This window comes from Ranitomeya imitator, chromosome 4, assembly GCF_032444005.1.
Source record: "Ranitomeya imitator isolate aRanImi1 chromosome 4, aRanImi1.pri, whole genome shotgun sequence".
NCBI lineage: Eukaryota > Metazoa > Chordata > Amphibia > Anura > Dendrobatidae > Ranitomeya > Ranitomeya imitator.
The window spans coordinates 385,688,674-385,708,430 of record NC_091285.1 but is presented as its reverse complement, the minus strand read 5'-3'; the positions used below and the strand labels follow the sequence as shown (position 1 = coordinate 385,708,430).

At 46.8% G+C, this 19,757-nt stretch overlaps 2 protein-coding genes across 5 annotated transcripts in view; one reads left to right on the top strand and one right to left on the bottom strand.

The window, feature by feature from the left end:
* Nucleotides 1-3,994, bottom strand: part of UPF2 (UPF2 regulator of nonsense mediated mRNA decay) — a 156,579-nt gene extending 152,585 nt beyond the window's left edge. For 3 of the 4 annotated variants that reach the window (XM_069765218.1, XM_069765220.1, XM_069765221.1), the window contains exon 1: nucleotides 3,871-3,994. The gene's annotated coding sequence lies outside the window, so the exon portion shown is untranslated. Of the gene's footprint in view, nucleotides 1-3,251 lie in introns of all 4 variants that reach the window. The other variant, XM_069765219.1, reaches the window with a different exon arrangement.
* Nucleotides 3,995-11,645: 7,651 nt separating this feature from the next.
* Nucleotides 11,646-19,757, top strand: part of DHTKD1 (dehydrogenase E1 and transketolase domain containing 1) — a 59,964-nt gene continuing 51,852 nt past the window's right edge. Inside the window, exon 1 of the mRNA XM_069765217.1 lies at nucleotides 11,646-11,902. Within this exon, the coding sequence (XP_069621318.1) occupies nucleotides 11,746-11,902 (157 nt within the window). The 5' untranslated portion in view covers nucleotides 11,646-11,745. The remainder of the gene's footprint in view (nucleotides 11,903-19,757) is intronic.

Here is a 19,757-nt window from a genome sequence, read left to right as displayed (position 1 = left end):
AATCCTACAGAAACCTCTGGAAGAGCATGGCATTGTGAATGTTACACATATACAGCCTTTATTCTACTGAGTTAAACAACTCAGCTTTATCTCATGATGGAAGAACCTTTGGATGGTAAAATTTTCCTCAAAAAGCAGTTTATTGAAAAAAATCCGATTTAAATCAAAAAAATCCAATTTAAATAAAAAAAAATCCAATTTTTTGATTTTTTTTTTAAAAAAAACATTGATTTTTATCCACCCTGTCAGATTGCATCTCCAGCAGTTAGGCGAGTAGGAATTATTGACTTTGTTGAGAATACCTGCGGTTTTATACCATCTCAATATGATTTTGTAGTTTAACTCGATGTTTAATTGAAGGAGAACTGAAGGGTATATCTTTAATGTTCTTGGTGGCGTGCCTTGAGATCTGCTGGGAAAAGGGAACTTTGTATACTGGATTTAATGGAGTGTTTCATTACTATGATCATGATGACCTATCCGCCTGATGAGTCATCAATATCAGATCGGTGGAGGTCTGACATCTGGTACCCCATCAGCTCTGGCAGCAACCGGCAATAAATAGTTGTGGAACACAGCACCATTCATCGTCGGATAAGTGGCCGCTGTCGGGCACTGCAGAGAGCGCATGTTCGGGTGAATAAATGCCGGTCTGTAGCACCTAGCAGCGGCCACTAAACAGTTCACAATACTAAGGTGATCAGCTGCACAACAATTTACACCAACTGTATGAAGAGTGGAGAACAGCCTATAGGCGTGGGTACCTGGGATAAGACCCAACCAATCTGATATTCATGACCCATCAGACAGATATGTCATCAATATCATAGTAATGATCACTCCATGAAATCTAGCATGAAATCCTGCATTTTCCCATAGACTTGCATTAGCGACGTATGCACTCAGGTTTTGTCTGCCGGGCACTGGATCCTGCGAAACGTGACGGCCCGCCTTTTGCAAAAAACATTCAAGGGAACGTTTTTCTGTACGTTGTATCCAGTGTTTCTGACTGCGCATGCCCAGCAGGAAATCTCGCACTCACTCTCTTTCCTCCACGGGACTACAGACGGAAATGTGAAAGGACAAACTACCGTCGGTACATTGCACCGACGCTTTGTGACGTGTGAGTACCGACGCAAATATGAAAGTAGCCTAAGCCAAACCTTTGACTCCTCACTTTGCCTGACTCCGACTCCCCAGCACTAGTCACTACTGAGCATGTACATAAAGTGCAGCACAGATTCATCTCAGCTAAAAGCAGAGATCCTGAGATCAGAAACAGAGCAGACATTTCATAACTTTACATAATTATGAAAATATTTACAGCACATCCTGCTGCAATGTACTACTGTACCCAATGTAGTATATATTTTAGGAATCAGAGGTGGTCTATTTTATACCAACACCACCAAAATGGACCCCGACCCCAGGACTCTGACTCCACAGCCCCAATTACACTGCATTATAGAATTACATTGGGAATACGATTACTATAAATCCCATCCTTTTTTTAGGAACCGTAAGGCTGGTTTCAGACTTGCGTTCGGCAGGGCTGTGGACGAAAGCCTTCTTCCTCCGTGAAGCCTCGCCTCTTCCTTCAGCTCCGCCTACGTCTGCATGCGTCCTGCATACCCTATCTTTAACATTGGGTACGCAGGCCATACGGATGTATGCGGATGCCTCCGCATGCGTCGTCTTGACGCTGCGCTGACCTGCGTCAAACGCAACATGTTGCATTTTGTTGCGGTCGGCGCAGCTTCAAAACGACGCATGCGGAGGCATCAGCATACATCCGCATGGCCTGCGTACCCAATGTTAAAGATAGGTTATACAGGACACATGCAAACGTAGGCGGAGCTGAAGGAAGAGGCGCATCAGTGGGCGGGGCTTCATGGAGGAAGGCTTTCGTCCGCAGCCCTGCCAAACGCTAGTGTGAAGCCAGCCTAAGACATTGTTTTTGACCGGACCGGACCGCAGCGTGACCGCCCCTGGGTGAGTATAATCTAACCTCTTGTTCTCATCTTTCAGGTTAAGGTACCTTCACACTCAGCGACGCTGCAGCGATACCGACAATGATGTCGATCGCTGCAGCGTCGCTGTTTGGTCGCTGGAGAGCTGTCACACAGACAGCTCTCCAGCGACCAACGATGCCGGTAACCAGGGTAAACATCGGGTTACTAAGCGCAGGGCCGCGCTTAGTAACCCGATGTTTACCCTGGTTACCAGCGTAAAAGTTAAAAAAAACAAACACTACATACTTACCTTCCGCTGTCTGTCCCCGGCACTGTGCTTTCCTGCACTGACTGTGAGCACAGCGGCCGGAAAGCAGAGCGGTGACGTCACCGCTGTGCTTTCCGGCTGGCCGGCGCTCACAACCAGTACACAGAAGCACAGCACCGGGGACAGACAGCGGAAGGTAAGTATGTAGTGTTTGTTTTTTTTTACTTTTACGCTGGTAACCAGGGTAAACATCAGGTTACTAAGCACGGCCCTGCGCTTAGTAACCCGATGTTTACCCTTGTTACCAGTGAAGACATCGCTGAATCGGCGTCACACACGCCGATTCAGCGATGTCTGCAGGGAGTCCAGCGACTAAATAAAGTCCTGGCCTTTCTGCAGCGACCAACGACATCACAGCAGGATCCTGATCGCTGCTGCGTGTCAAACTGAACGATATCGCTAGCCAGGACGCTGCAACGTCACGGATCGCTAGCGATATCGTTCAGTGTGAAGGTACCTTAACATCGGCGGCTTATCTACAACATTACAGAATGCTGTAGATAAGCCCCTGATGCTGGTTGGCTTAGCTCACCTTTCATTTTGGAGGTGACAGGTTCCCTTTAACACTCGCACGCTACTTGCATATACACACACTAAATGAAAAAAATCTACGGTAATGGGAGTGCGTCTATCAAAGGGAACCAGTCACTGGAATCATGCTGCTATGGACAGTATGCATCAGAGACTGCAGCCAAGTATGTTTTACTCTGAAACATGGCATCTCCGGGAAAGCAGTGCGACTTGCCAACTGAGGACTATAGTGAGATCCGACTAGTCTGACGCAGCCCCGGCCGGCTTCTCCCTGCCCGGCTATGATTGATCAACAGGTGTTTCTCATGTGTGCACACAGGGAGAGACCGGTCAGTCACCTGGAGCGGGGCAGGGGAGCCGGCCGGGGCTGCACCACAGGAGTCGGATCTCTCCCTATAGTCACTGACCAGATTCTCAAACTAGGTTATCCATAGACATACCTGTTTGATATCGGGGTTCCGATTCACATTGCCCGTGGGTCAGGCAGCACAGATCCAGCGACAGGTCCCATTTAACAGAAATCTTGACCACAAAACGACCATTTTACTGTGAAAAGTCCAAAAGACCGTCCCGTCATCCAGACCACAACGCAGGGTTGGCCATATATTATACACACTGGCCATTCCCTTGGACTGCACCACCACCCTACTAGGCCACCATCTTGTGCAATGTTGGGCGGTCCGATCAGAGGGTTAGCGGTTGGTCAATAGGGTCTGTACCTCTGAATACCAGCACTCTAGTGATGGAGGAGAAATGCCGACTGCTTACAGGTCTGTACACAGGCCATCTCTAACAATGGCGCAGGAGGCCCCTCACCTAGGGCCCGTGCACAGCAGGGGCCACCAGTGCTGGGTGCTGGCAAGCACTACCGACACGCAGCGGTCACACACCTGTCACACCCCCGGGCACGTCGCAGTAGCCCATGTGCGGCCCAGGCTGTGACAAGGAAGACACTACGCGAGAACCACAGACACTCCCACTAGTAACGCCTCGTACTGGGCGAGGAGGCACCGCGGCGGGCGGTAACGGGAGCACCGGAGCGGCCACCGAGCCGTTTACCTTTGAATTTGTAAACACTCCGCTCCTAGCACGACTCCAGCACTAGGACCCCGCCACACAGCTGTCTGCAGGGGCGCCGGCCAGCAGCCCGCACACAGCACGGCGCTCCTGAGCACCATAACCCGGCGGCACTCTTCTGCCGCCTGAACGGGTTGCAGTACAATGCTTACCGAGCTGCACGTAGAAGCAGCTACATTTATCAGGTGCCTGCTTGTGGACAGGCAGTGACGCAGCCGGCTATCTGAAGGACCCCTGCACTGTATGTGCTTGTGGGTGGCCGCAATGTGAAGGACGCGGAAGTCACCGAGTGTGGCGCTGTGTGCTGTGCCAGGCTGCTCCTCCAGGGGGAGACACTGGCTGCAGGACTAGCTCGTCAGCTCTAAAGTGAAGCATCTTCATCTCTCCTACTACAGTCCTGCTACTAATGAGCTGGTTTACAGATTTAAAGGGAACCTGTCACCTCGTTTTTTCAGATTGAGATATAAATACTGTTAAATAGGGCCTGCGCTGTGCGTTACTATAGTGTATGTAGTGTACCCTGATTCCCCACCTATGCTGCGAAATACATTACCAAAGTCGCCGTTTTCGCCTGTCAATCAGGCTGGTCAGGTCGGGTGGGCGTGGTGACATCGCTCTTTTCTTCCCCAGCTTTCCGTTGGTGGCGTAGTGGTGTGTGCATGTCCAAGTGCCGAATCCACTGCGCGCACGTGAAGAAACAGCGCGCGATCTGCGCTATTACTCCTGTCATCGGTGGGGGCGGCCATCTTCCTGGGGCCGCGCGTGCGCAGATGGAGTCCTCTGCTGCACGGGGCTTCAGGAAAATGGCCGCGGGATGCCACGCGTGCGCAGATGGAGATCGCGGCGGCCATTTTCCCAAAGCAGAATTTGCATCTCGGCTTCAGGAAAATGGCCGCCGCGATCTCCATCTGCCCACGCGCGGCATCCAGCGGCCATTTTCCTGAAGCCCCGTGCAGCAGAGCACTCCATCTGCGCACGCGCGGCCCCAGGAAGATGGCCGCCCCCACCGATGCAAGGGATTACAGCGCAGATCGCCCGCTGTGTCTTCACGTGGGCGCAGGGAAGTCGGAACTCTGGACATGCGCACACCACTACGCCACCAACGGAAAGCTGGGGAAGAAAAGAGCGCTGTGAACACGCCCACCTGACCAGACCAGCCTGATTGACAGGCGAAAAAGGCGACTTTGGTAATGTATTTCTCAGCATACATGGGGAATCAGGGTACACTACATACACTATAGTAACGCACAGCGCAGGCCCTATTTAACAGTATTTATAGCTCAATCTCAAAAAACGGGGTGACAGGTTCCCTTTAAATCAGAGAGATATGTCATGAAAAATAGTTAATAAATAACATTTCCCACATGTCTACTTTACATCAGCACAATTTTGGAAACACATTTTTTTTGGTTAGGGAGTTATAAGGGTTAAAAGTTGACCAGCAATTTCTCATTTTTACAACACCATTTTTTTTTAGGGACCACATCACATTTGAAGTCATTTTGAGGGGTCTATATGATAGAAAATAACCAAGTGTGACACCATTCTAAAAACTGCACCCCTCAAGGTGCTCAAAACCACATTCAAGAAGTTTATTAACCCTTTACGTGCTTCACAGGAACTGAAACAATGTGGAAGGAAAAAATGAACATTTAACTTTTTTTTGCAAACATTTTAATTCAGAACCATTTTTTTTATTTTCACAAGTGTAAAAACAGAAATTTAACCATAAATGTTGTTGTGCAATTTCTCCTGAATACGCCGATACCCCATATGTGGGGGAAAACCACTGTTTGGGCGCACCGCAGAGCTTGGAATAGAACGAGCGCCATTTGACTTTTTCAATGCAGAATTGGCTGGAATTGAGATCGGACGCCATGTCACGTTTAGCTAATGTGCACACGTTCAGGTTTTTTCGCATTTTTTCGCGATAAAAACTCATTAAAAATGCACGCATTATGCATCCTATCATTTAGAATGCATTCTGCAATTTTTGTGCACGTGATGCGTTTTTTCCATGAAAAAAACATATCGCGGTAAAAAAAGCAGCATGTTCATTAATTTTGCATTTTTTTCACGTTTTCCCGCTATTCAATGCATTTGGAAAAAACGCAAAAAGATGCAAAAAACGCATCAAAAACGCGAAAAAAACCCCGAAAAAACGCATACGGATTTCTGGCAGAAATGTCCGTTTTTTGTCAGGAAAATTTCTGCCAGAAATCCTGACGTGTGCACATACCCTTAGAGAGCCCCTGATGTGCCTAAACAGTGGAAACCCCCCACAAGTGACACCATTTTGGAAACTAGACCCCTTAAGGAACTTATCTAGATGTGTAGTGAGCACTTTGAACCCCCAAGAGCTTCACAGAAGTTTATAACGTAGAGCCGTGAAAATAAAAAATCGCATTTGTTTACACAAAAATGATCTTTTTGCCCACAAATTCTTATTTTCAAAAGGGTAACAGGAGAAATTAGACCACAAAAGTTGTGCAATTTCTCCTGAGTACGTCGATACCAGGGGCGGACATACCATTGGTGCAACCTGTGCAGCCGCACAGGGGCCCAAGAGGTAAGGGGGCCCATTTCTTGCTCCAAAGCAAGTGCAATTTTGCATTTTTAGGAGTTCTCGAGCTGCAAAGGGCCCATATATTGTTCTTGCACAGGGGCCCGTTTCTGACTGTGTCCGCCAGTGGTCGATACCCAATATGTGGGGATAAACCACTTTTTGGGCACCGCAGAGCTTGGAAGAGAAGGAGTGCCGTTTTACTTTTTCAATGTAGGATTGGCTGGAATTGAGATCGGACGTCACGTTGCGTTTGGAGAGCCCCTGATGTGCCTAAACAGTAGAAATCCCCCACAAGTGACACCATTTTGGAAACTAGACCCCATAAGGAACTTATCTAGATGTGTGGTGAAAACTTTAAACCCCCAAGTGCTTCACAGAAATTTATAAAGTAGAGCCGTGAAAATAAAAAAAATCCTTTTTTTTTTCCTCAAAAATGATTTTTTTAGCCTGCAATTTTTTATTTTCTCAAGGGTAACAGGAGACATTGGACACCAAAATCTGTTGACCAGTTTGTCTTGATTATGCTGATACCCCATATGTGGGGGGGCACTGTTTGGGCACCCATCGGGGCTCGGAAGGGATGGAGCGCCGTTTGGAATGCAGACTTTGATGGGATGGTCTGCGGGCGTCATGTTGCATTTGCAGAGCTCCTGATGTACCTAAACAGTAGAAACCCCCCACAAGTGACCCCATTTTGGAAAGTAGACCCCCCAAAGAGCATATCTAGATGTGTGGTGAGCACTATGAACCCCCAACTGCTTCACAGAAGTTTATAATGTAGAGCCCGTAATGAAGTATAGCGTGGCACAGCTGTGTTGTGCACAAGATAGGTTCCCCAAACCAGTGAATATCTATAATATAACGCTGGGAGCATCACTATGTCCGAAGCCTGTATAGACTGCGCAGGCGCGACGCTCCTAGCGTTACATTATAGCCAGTGTCAGGAAAAAAAAATGGCGCCGGAAAGTGCGGACTGCCAGGAGCAGGGGGACATTTATGATCCGTAACCCGGACGTGGGGACACTGTGGACATGATTGCGCCCTGATGATGCTGTGGCAGTTCATGCCACAGCAATTTGTTACTTACGCCACCTGATTTCTTTCCACCGCCATTTTCTTGGTCCTCCTGCTGCAGTGTGTCTTCAAAAAAATGGCGCTGGAAAGCGCGGACTGCGCAGGCCCCGATTCTGGCAGCAGGAGGACCAAGAAAATGGCGGCGGAAAGGAATCATGTAGCGTGTGCACAGGATCCGCACATGACAGAAAGGGAGCGCCAATTGTTTCCGCGATTTAACCCTTTAAATTAATAGCTAGAGCGCCCAAATTTTGCACATACACACTACTAACATTAGTAGTGTGGAATATGCAAAAAAAAGGGATATGAGATGGTTTACTGTATGTAAACCAGGTCTCATATCATGTCGGGTTTGTGAAGGAGATAGCAAAAGCCAGTAATTGAATTACCGGCTTTTAAGCTATCTAGCGCTGTATGAAATATTAATATATACATATATGTGTCTCACTAACATATATATATATATATATATATATATACCTATTCTATGTGTACACATTTATTTTAGCTGTTCTATTCTAACCTGTCAGTGTGATTTTACTGTACACCGCGCTGAATTGCCGGCTTTTCTATAGAACACCGCTGCGTATTTCTCGCAAGTCACACTGTTGGTCCATGTGTAATCCGTATTTTTCTCGCCTCCATAGACTTTCATTGGCGTATTTTTTGCGCAATACGGTGACAAACGCAGCATGCTGCGATTTTCTACGGCCGTAGAAGACCGTATAATACGGATCAGTAAAATACGGCTGATAGGAGCTGGGCCATAGAGAAGCATTGTACCGTATGCAATCCGTATTTTCAGCACCGCTCTTACGTCCGTAAAACACGCTAGTGTGACGCCGGCCTATGTCCGTATGTCGGTTTTGCAAGCCTGCGAGAAAATCTCGTAGTACGGATCCCATACGGAGGATGCCATGCACAAAATACGCTGACACACCCTGCCTACGGATGAGATACGGACCACTATTTTGGGGACTTTTAGGCTGCCGTCACACTAGCAGTATTTGGTCAGTATTTTACATCAGTATTTGTAAGCCAAAACCAGGAGTGGAACAATTAGAGGAAAAGTATAATAGAAACATATGCACCACTTCTGCATTTATCACCCACTCCTGGTTTTGGCTTACAAGTACTGATGTAAAATACTGACCAAATACTGCGAGTGTGATGGCAGCCTTATGCGTATTACGGCCGTAAATTACGGACTGTATTTTTATACGCTGAGTGTGAGGCCGGCCTTAGGCCGCCGTCACACTTGCGAGTTTTACTGACGTAAGAGCGCAGCAAATACGTCCGTAAAACTCGCAAAACAAACGGCACAATTATTCTCTATGCCCCTGCTCCTATCTGCCGTATTTTACTGATCCGTATTATACGGCTTTCTACGGCCGTAGAAAATCACAGCATGCTGCGTTTGTCACCGTATTGCGCAAAAAAAACGCCAATGAAAGTCTATGGAAGCCAGAAAAATACGGATCACACACGGACCAGCAGTGTGACTTGCGAGAAATACGCAGCGCTGTTAGAGAGAAAAGCCGGTAATTCAGTGCGGTGTACAGTAAAATCACACTGAGAGCTTACAATAGAATAGGTGGAATAAATGTGTACACATAGTATAGGTATATATATATATGTCAGTGAGACACATATATGTATTTATATTATTACTTCATACAGCGCTAGACAGCTTTAAAGCCGGTAATTCAATTACCGGCTTTTGCTATCTCCTTCCTAAACCCGACATGATTTGAGACATGGTTTACATACAGTAAACCATGTCATATCCCCTTTTTTTTGCATATTCCACACTACTAATATTAGTGGTGTGTATCTGCAAAATTTGGCCGTTCTATCTACTAAATTAAAGGGTTAAATGGCGGAAAAAATTTGCGTGGGCTCCCGCGCAATTTTCTCCACCAGAGTAGTAAAGCCAGTGACTGAGGGCAGATATTAATAGCCTGGAGAGGGTCCATGGTTATTGCCCCCCCCCCCCCCTGGCTAAAAACACCTGCCCCCAGCCACCCCAGAAAAGGCACATCTGGAAGATGCGCCTATTCTGGCACTTGGCCACTCTCTTCCCATTCCCGTGTAGCGGTGGGATATGGGGTAATGAAGGGTTAATGCCACCTTGCTATTGTAAGGTGACATTAAGCCAAATTAATAATGGAGAGGCGTCAATTATGACACCTATCCATTATTAATCCAATAGTAGTAAAGGATTAAAAAAAACACACACACGTTATTAAAAATTACTTTAATGAAAAAATCACAAAGGATGTTGTAATAATTTATTCTACGCTCAATCCACTCACTGAAGACCCTCGATCTGTAACAAAGTCAAAATAATAAACCAACAATATCCATACCTTCCGAAGATCTGTAATGTCCAACGATGTAAATCCATCTGAAGGGGTTAAAATATTTTGCAGCCACGAGCTTTGCTAATGCAACATTGTTTGTGGCTGCAAAACCCCGGGGAATGAAGGTAAAGTAGGTCAATGACCTATATTTACCTTCATTTGCGGCGAGGCGCCCTCTGCTGGCTGTTCCTGGAGCGTGGGAACTTTCCTAGAAAGCTCCCAGGCTCGAGTTCATATGAGGACAACCAGCAGAGGGCGCCTCTTATGAACTCGAGCCTGGGAGCTTTCTAGGAAAGTTCCCATGATCTAGGGACAACCAGCAGAGGGCGCCTCACCGCAAATGCAGGTAAATATAGGTCATTGACCTACTTTACCTTCATTCCCCGGGGTTTTGCAGCCACGAACAACGTTGCATTATCAAAGCTCGTGGCTGCAAAATATTTTAACCCCTTCAGATGGATTTACATCGTTGGACATTACAGATCTTCGGAAGGTATGGATATTGTTGGTTTATTATTTTGACTTTGTTACAGATCGAGGGTCTTCAGTGAGTGGATTGAGCGTAGAATAAATTATTACAACAACCTTTGTTATTTTTTCATTAAAATAATTTTTAATAATGTGTGTGTGTTTTTTTAACCCTTTATTACTATTGGATTAATAATGGATAGGTGTCATAATTGACGCCTCTCCATTATTAATTTGGCTTAATGTCACCTTACAATAGCAAGGTGGCATTAACCCTTCATTACCCCATATCCCACCGCTACACGGGAATGGGAAGAGAGTGGCCAAGTGCCAGAATAGGCGCATCTTCCAGATGTGCCTTTTCTGGGGTGGCTGGGGGCAGGTGTTTTTAGCCAGGGGGGGCCAATAACCATGGACCCTCTCCAGGCTATTAATATCTGCCCTCAGTCACTGGCTTTACTACTCTGGCGGAGAAAATTGCGCGGGAGCCCACGCCAATTGTTTCCGCCATTTAACCCTTTAATTTAGTAGATAGAACGCCCAAATTTTGCACATACACACTACTAACATTAGTAGTGTGGAATCTGCAAAAAAAAAGGTGATATGAGATGGTTTACTGTATGTAAACCAGGTCTCATATCATGTCGGGTTTAGGAAGGAGAAAGCAAAAGCCGGTAATTGAATTACCGGCTATCAAGCTATCTAGCGCTGTATGAAGAAATAATATATATACATATATGTATTATTTTATTTATTTTATGTGTCTAATGACACATATATATATATATATATATATATATATATATATATATATATATATATAGACAGTATTTATATATATAATTTTTTTTTTTTACACATGGATCCCTTGTATAGCCGTGTGGTGGTTTTGCAAGCCTGCGAGAAAAACACGCAGTACGGATGACATACGGATTACATACGGAGGATGCCATGCGCAAAATACGCTGACACACCCTGCCTACGGAGGAGCTACGGACCACTATTTTGGAGACTTTTCAGCGTATTACGGCCGTAATATACGGACCGTATTGTCTTACGCCAAGTGTGACGGCCGGCCTTAGCAGGCCCATGGGAGCCCCGCACTGGCCTCAGGCGCAGTAGGAATCCCACAACCCAAAGTGAGAAACTTATGCTATCCACAACAAACTATACTATAGTATAGCACCTCCCCCTGCACGGACCTAATGGATGAACCCGTGCTCCGTAGTATCGCGCCCCCAGAGCCAACCAATCCCCAGCAGGGGGAGTCTCCGGTCAGCGATTACCACGTTTTCTTGTATTGAGATTGCGCACAAGGCTGTAATTTTTTTTAACTGTTTGGTTGCTGCAGTGCCGGCTACTGGTGCCCCCATCACTGACTATAGTATGTCGGCCTGGCTTAGTGTCTGTGCACGGGGTGGCGGCCTGTGGCGACCAGCGCTGCCCAGGTTCTACCGCACTGAACGCGGGGTGTACGGCTACCGACCGAAGAAGAGTGAGGCTGCAGGCAGCCGTGTGAAGGAGGCGGCGGGGGTCCGTGCAGGTGTGTATGTGGTGCCGGTGCAGGGGAGGACTGGGCACCGCTGGTGCCAGGATGAAGAATGGCCGCAGAAGCCTCCTCAGTGCTGGGCAGGACTGCTGGCCATGCAGGAGGATGTGCCCAGGCCCTGCAGTGGTGGCCATGATAGAGAACCTGTCTCCAGATGATCCATGGACGGTGTTTGCTCTTATTTTCTTACCCCTGCTCCGCTGTGTAATGATCTCCTTTTAATCTGCCATACTTTTCCACAGATATGGGCCCGCTTCGTGCTAATTTGTATGGCTTTTGCTATGGGGCCTGGCTCACGGTCATTTTTCAGATCAGCCTAAAGACTCGCCTCATGGGGACCCTCAACGCCTCTTGTAAGATGATAAAAAGTCCTAGATCTCTGCAGCGTATGGCGGAATACAGCGTGGAGAAGCGTAAAACAGGAGCAAAACTGGGACCTAGTTACATGTGAAGTGCGGTATCTGTATTTGCTTCTCATCTGCAGCAGTTTAGGTTCATATTGCGTTAGTGGGTATCCGCTAACGGAATCCGTTACACAGCGCCACTAACGCAATGTAACGGACCCGTTAGCGCACCCATTGACCGCAATGTAACTAACGCATGCCATTTTTGGCATGCGTTAGCGATGTTCCGTTAATTTGTGGCGGACCTCGAACGCTGTCTGCAGCGTTTTTGGGTCCGTTCTCGCTAGCGCAGATCGGGTATCTGCGCTAGCGCAATCGCTAAACGCGATCCCTTTTTAGACATTGCGTTAACGCAGTCCGTTAGCGTATGCGCTAGACGGACTGCACAACGCAAATGTGAACCTTTGCGATAAATGACGCGGAGATGCGCTGCACTGTTCATGGACGCCTGGCAAACGGCTGCCCCTTGGGGCCCACACCCTTTGATCACAGCCAAATTCACCCACTATTATCACAGTGTTTACAGGATGTGTCACAAAATAATAAGAAGTCTGGTATATAATAAAATATTGGCAGTGGCATAAAGATTCTCGGCCACACAGGTTTTTAGAACCAGGTAGAGTTTTTTCACGATGTGAAAGCTGTGAAGCGCTCATTTATTCCGTGGCATGGCGTGAAGACCGTAATATGCCAAATTTACGGTTTGAGGTCTCATGCGTATAGCAGGGGCCGGGCAGTCTGGAGGGTGACACCCCTGCACTGTGCAGCTGGCATCGGGACTCCGTGTATTGCTGTAGCATGCACAGTTTTAAATAGGTTATACCAATGAAATCTAGCTTACCGTGTCATAGTATGGCTGCATCTTAGAGGTGATCTGACCTCTGGAATCTCCACTGATCCTGAGGATACCACTATGCAGAGAAAAGCATTGTAAGGCTAGGTTCACACTGCGTTTATGGCAATGCGCTAACGGCATCCGTTACATAGCGGCACTAACACTATGTAACGGATGCGTTAGCGCACCCATTGACTGCAATTATGTAGCGCATCGCTAAGGCATGTCATAATCGGCATGCATTAGCGATCTGCCGTCATTCTGTGACGGACCCTCGGACGTGGTCTGCAGAGTTTCGGGGTCCGTCACCGCTAGCGCAGATAGAGCATCTGCGCGATCGCATAACGCAATCTTTTTCGGCACTAGCGTTAACACAGTCTGTTTAACGCATGCGTTGAACGGACTGCACTAACACAATATGAACCCTGCCTAAGAGGCACATCACTTCGCTTTCTTTCAGGTTTGGGAAAAGTCCCCAGCCACTTGGCAATGCAGAAAAATGTCAGACCCAGTAACTTTGCAAGTTGCCTCTTCAGAGAGGAAGTCTACTTGAACCCTCGTGCCACCCATTGGAAATAGCGATCCTAAAAGTCATTATTGACCCTTTAAGGATTGCTACTTCCAGTAGGTGGCGCTATAGTTCAAGTTCTCTTCTGCTTTGAAGAGCCAGTTTGCATTTCTAATTTCCCAGAGGAGCATTGCAAGGGTTATGATGGTGGCCCGATTCTAACGTATCGGGTATTCTAGAATATGTAGGTAGTATATAGCACAGGCTACGTACTATATTGCACAGTGACGTAGTATATAACAACCAACGTAGTATATTATTATTATTATTATTTATTGTTATAGCGCCATTTATTCCATGGCGCTTTACATGTGAGGAGGGGTATACATAATAAAAACAAGTACAATAATCTTAAACAATACAAGTCATAACTGGTACAGGAGGAATGAGGACCCTGCCCGCGAAGGCTCACAATCTACAAGGGATGGGTGAGAATACAGTAGGTGAGGGTAGAGCTGGTCATGCAGCGGTTTGGTCGATCGGTGGTAACTGCAGGTTGTAGGCTTGTCTGAAGAGGTGGGTCTTCAGGTTCTTTTTGAAGGTTTCGATGGTAGGCGAGAGTCTGATGTGTTGTGGTAGAGGGTTCCAGAGTAGGGGTGATACGCGAGAGAAATCTTGTATACGATTGTGGGAAGAGGAGATAAGGGGGGAGTAGAGTAGGAGATCTTGTGAGGATCGGAGGTTGCGGGTAGGTAAGTACCGGGAGACGAGGTCGCAGATATATGGAGGAGACAGGTTGTGGATGGCTTTGTACGTCATGGTTAGGGTTTTGTAGTGGAGTCTCTGGGCGATGGGGAGCCAGTGAAGGGATTGACAGAGGGGAGAGGCCGGGGAATAGCGGGGGGACAGGTGGATTAGTCGGGCAGCAGAGTTTAGAATAGATTGGAGGGGTGCGAGAGTGTTAGAGGGGAGGCCACAGAGCAGGAGGTTGCAGTAGTCAAGGCGAGAGATGATGAGGGCATGGACTAGGGTTTTTGCAGATTTATGGTTGAGGAATGAACGGATTCGTGAAATATTTTTGAGTTGAAGTCGGCAGGAAGTGGAAAGGGCTTGGATATGGGGTTTGAAGGAGAGATCAGCGTCAAGGATTACCCCGAGGCAGCGAGCTTGTGGGACTGGGGAGAGTGGGCAGCCATTTACTGTAATGGATAGGTTCATTGGGGGGGTCGCGTGAGATGGGGGAAAGATGATGAATTCTGTTTTGTCCATGTTAAGTTTCAGAAATCTAGCGGAGAAGAAGGATGAAATAGTGGACAGACATTGAGGGATTCTGGTTAGAAGGGAGGTGATATCTGGTCCAGAGATGTAGATCTGTGTGTCGTGAGCATAGAGGTGATACTGAAAGCCATGAGATTCTATGAGCTGTCCCAGGCCAAAGGTGTAAATGGAGAAGAGCAAGGGCCCAAGGACTGAACCTTGTGGGACTCCGACAGATAGGGGGCGAGGTGAGGAGGTGGTGTGTGAGTGGGAGACGCTGAATGTCCGGTCTGTTAGGTATGATGAGATCCAGGATAAGGCCAAGTCTGCGATGCCAAGGGATGAGAGGGTTTGTAATAATAGGGAATGGTCCACTGTGTCAAAGGCAGCCGACAGGTCAAGGAGGAGGAGGACAGAGTAGTGTCGCTTGCTCTTGACGGTTAAGAGGTCATTGGTGACTTTAGTTAGGGCAGTTTCGGTGGAATGGTGTGACCGGAAGCCAGATTGTAGGCGGTCAAAGAGGGAGCAAGAAGAGAGATGGGAGGACAGTTCAAGGTAGACGTGTTGTTCCAGTAGTTTGGAGGCATAGGGGAGAAGTGATATAGGGCGATAGCTAGATACAGAGGATGGGTCAAGAGAGGGCTTTTTGAGGATAGGTGTGATGGAGGCATGTTTAAAGCTTGAGGGGAAGACACCAGTTGTTAGTGATAGGTTGAAGAGATGGGTTAGGGTTGGGATGAAGATTGTGGTGAGGTTTGGGATGAGGTGGGATGGGAGTGGGTCAAGTGCACAGGTGGTGAGATGCGATCTTGAGAGTAGAGTGGAGAGTTGATCTTCTGTAATGGTGGAGAAGTTGGTTTTGGAGGTGGAGGGCTGGGAAATCGGGAGGAAGGGCTCTGGGGGTTGTTGATCAAAACTGTCTCTAATGCTATCAATCTTCTGCTTGAAAAATGAGGCAAAGTCTTCAGTGGAGATAAGTGGGGAGGGAGGAGGTGCTGGGGGACGGAGGAGAGAATTTAAGGTGTTGAATAACTGTTTAGGGTTGTGAGAGAGCGGATATGAGAGATGAGAAGTAGGTTTGTTTAGCTGTGGCGAGTGTGGTCTTGAAAGTAGTGAGGGACTGTTTGAATGCGTTGAAGTGCTCGTTGGAGTGGGATCTTTTCCATCTGCGCTCAGCAGCCCTGGAAGCTCGCCTCAGTTCTTTAGTCAGGCTGGTGTGCCAGGGCTGTCTGTTGATTTTGCGAGCTTTGGTATGTGTAAGTGGGGCAGCAGATTCCAGAGCTACAGCTATTGTGGTGTTATATAGAGCAGCATATATAGCACAGCGTACATAGTATATAGCAGAGCTACGTAGTATATAACACAGCCACGTAGTATATAACACAGGCCACGTAGTATATTGCACAGGTATGTAGTATATTGGTCAGCCACGTAGTATATAGCAGAGACACGTATATTGCACAGTCACATTGTATATTGCCCAGCTACATAGTGTATAGCACAGAGATGTAGTATATAACATAGCCCACGCAGTATGTAACACAACCCACGTAGTATATAGCAAAGTGGGCACTATATGCGTGGTTAAAAAAGACTTAAAATAAAAAATAAACATATACTCACCTTCCGAAGGCCTCTTGTAGTCCTGGCGCCTGTGTGCAGTGCACGCGGTAGCTTCCGATCCCAGGGTTGGTATGACCGCAGGACCTGTGATGATGTCGCGGTCACATGACCGTGGCATCATGGCAGGTCCTTCTCGCATAGCATCCTTGGCACCGGAACCTACCGCTTGCACTGCCGAGGACAGCGCGCGACTTCGGAGGGTGCGAATAACCTCTTTTTTATTTCTTTTATTATTATTATTTTTAACATTGGATTGTTTTACTATTGATGCTGCATATGCAGCATCAGTAGTAAAAAGTTGGTCACACAGGGTTAATGGAGTGCGTTACACCGCGGTCCGTTAACACTGGCATTAACCCTGTGTGAGCGCTCAACGTTTACTGCAGGGCAGTAAAGCAGCGGCCATTTCGCTGCCAGACTCTGGCCGTCGCTGAATGGTCGTGGGCGTTTTGCCATGACCAATCAGCGACTTGGATTTCCATGACAGACAGAGGCCGCGACCAATGAATATCCGTGACAGACAGACAGATGGAAGTGACCCTTAGACAATTATATAGTAGACTAGATGGTGGCCCGATTCTAACGTATTGGGTATTCTAGAATATGTATGTATATAGCAGCCACATAGTATATAGCACAGGCCACGACATATTCTTGAATACCCAATGCGTTAATACAGGCCACGCAGTATATAACAGTGGCCACGCAGTATATAACACAGCCCAAACCGTATATAACACAGCCCACGCAGTATAAAACATTGCCCACCTAGTATATAACACTGGCCACGTAGTATATAGCAGCTATGCAGTATATAACGCAGCCCACAAAGTATATAACACTGCTCATGTAGTATATAGCAGCCATGTAGTATATAACGCAGCCCACGCAGTATGTAACACAGTCCACGTAGTATATAGCAATGTGTGTACTATATACGTGGTTAAAAAAGACTTAAAATAAAAAATATTTTTCAAAAACCTGACCTGCACATCCAAACATAGACTGAGTGTGAACAGGTGCTGAACCCAGAGTCGCCAACTCGTATATAGTTAAGTAAACAGGGCAGCACACTGCAGCGCCAAAACATGCAAACTTGAAAACACGAAATTTGAACTGCATTACTGCACTAGAAATATGAAAAATGAGAGCTTTTAGCGCATAAAAATGGCCAATTTTATGTGTACCTCGTAGCCACTTTACGGCATCTCTCTTATACGAGGTCCTACGCTTGACCTACCTCGCTGAGAATAAACGTCTCCATCTGAATGGGTACATGTGAAACCTCTTCTTGGACTCAAATTCTCTCTCACTGTGGAGGGGTATTGGACCTACTATAATTAAAACACCTGAAGCTAGGAGGCGGGGAGTGCACGATCAGAAGGCTAGATTCTCTAGATGGAGACGTTTATTCTCAGCGAGGTAGGTCAAGCGTAGGACCTCGTATAAGAGAGATGCCGTAAAGTGGCTACGAGGTACACATAAAATTGGCCATTTTTATGCGCTAAAAGCTCTCATTTTTCATATTTCTAGTGCAGTAATGCAGTTCAAATTTCGTGTTTTCAAGTTTGCATGTTTTGGCGCTGCAGTGTGCTGCCCTGTTTACTTAATTAAAATAAAAAATAAACATATACTCACCTTCCGAGGGCCCCTTGTAGTCCTGGCGCCTGTGTGCGGTGCACGTGACAGCTTCCGGTCCCAGGGTTGGTATGAGCGCAGGACCTGTGATGACGTCGCGGTCACATGACCGTGATGTCATGGAAGGTCCTTCTCGCATAGCATCCTTGGCACTGGAACCTGCCGCTTGCACTGCCGAGGACAGCGCCACGTCGGAGGGTGAGAATAACTTTTTTTATATATTATTATTTTTAACATTAGATCGTTTTACTATTGATGCTGCATACGCAGCATCAATAGTAAAAAGTTGGTCACACAGGATTAATAGCTGCGTTAATGGAGTGCGTTACACCGCGGCATAACGCGGTCCATTAACGCTGCCATTAACCCTGTGTGAGGGAGGGCTGACTGGAGGGGAGTATGGAGCGGGCACTGACTGTGGGGAGGAAGGAGCGGCCATTTTGCCGCCGGACTGTGCCCATCGCTGATTGGTCGTGGCAATGGTCGTGGGCGTTTTGCCACGACCAATCAGTGACTTGGATTTCCATGACAGAGGCCGCGACCAATGAATATCCGTGACAGACAGACAGACGGAAGTGACCCTTAGACAATTATATAGTAGATATTGACATGCCAAGCTAGGCATGTCACTCTCCACAAGGAGAAATATTACCCCTTAGAACCCAGTAGTAGCGCAGTAAGTAAAAATAACACGAGGAATATAATTTTTTTTGACAGCTGTACTTGAAGCTTGTGACAGCTGTGGCCATTTTGTCCTCTTGCCATAGAGTGGATTTTGTGACATGTCACATGAGATCAGTTTTCCTTTCAAGGTTCAGGCTGTAGCCTTCATGATATATGACCAGCAGTATTTAGTGGAATTTGGACTTTACACAGCTAAACAGTAGCCTCTCTAATACGCTCTGTATGTATGTTGTTGGGCCGAAGCTGCACTTTTGGCATTTGTGCTTTACCTCTGTAATGATAACCTTTGTCCATATTCCTATAGGGGTATTTAGATGTTATTGATAATGTAACCGTTCCCCCTATATGAGCCAGTGTGGACTCGAGCTGTCTATGTATTGACTAGACGGACAGTTGTCTGAATGGCAACCATGTAGTACTACATTTCCCAGTAATTGCAAGTGCAATTTATCGGTTGGCACTGGGAAACGATCCTGTGGCTGCAATGTGCAGGATAGTTTACAGTCATGAAAAATTCTCATCCTCACTGTTGGAATTTTCTGCACTGAGCTTGACCTGCAGTGTGGATATTTAAATCTGTCATTTTATGTTGTGCATTTTGCCCCATTGAGTTTAATAGGGAAGTCAACATTTTCAGCAGACAACCAATAAAAGAAATACGCTCCCACCAGCAATAACATCTAAAAGCAGTTACTCTTTAAAGACGAGTGGTTACACCACTGGAATGGCGCCACCGCAGGAGGGGAGTATAGGTGTTTTTATTGTAACGGGGCAAACATTTAGATTGAGAAAAGGTGGTTCTAGTAGTGTACAGCCTCTTTAAGTAAGCATTGTGCATTAAAATTAAGCATACAAACAAATCAAAAGTTTTTATGATTTACTCTTTTTGTATGCTTTTTT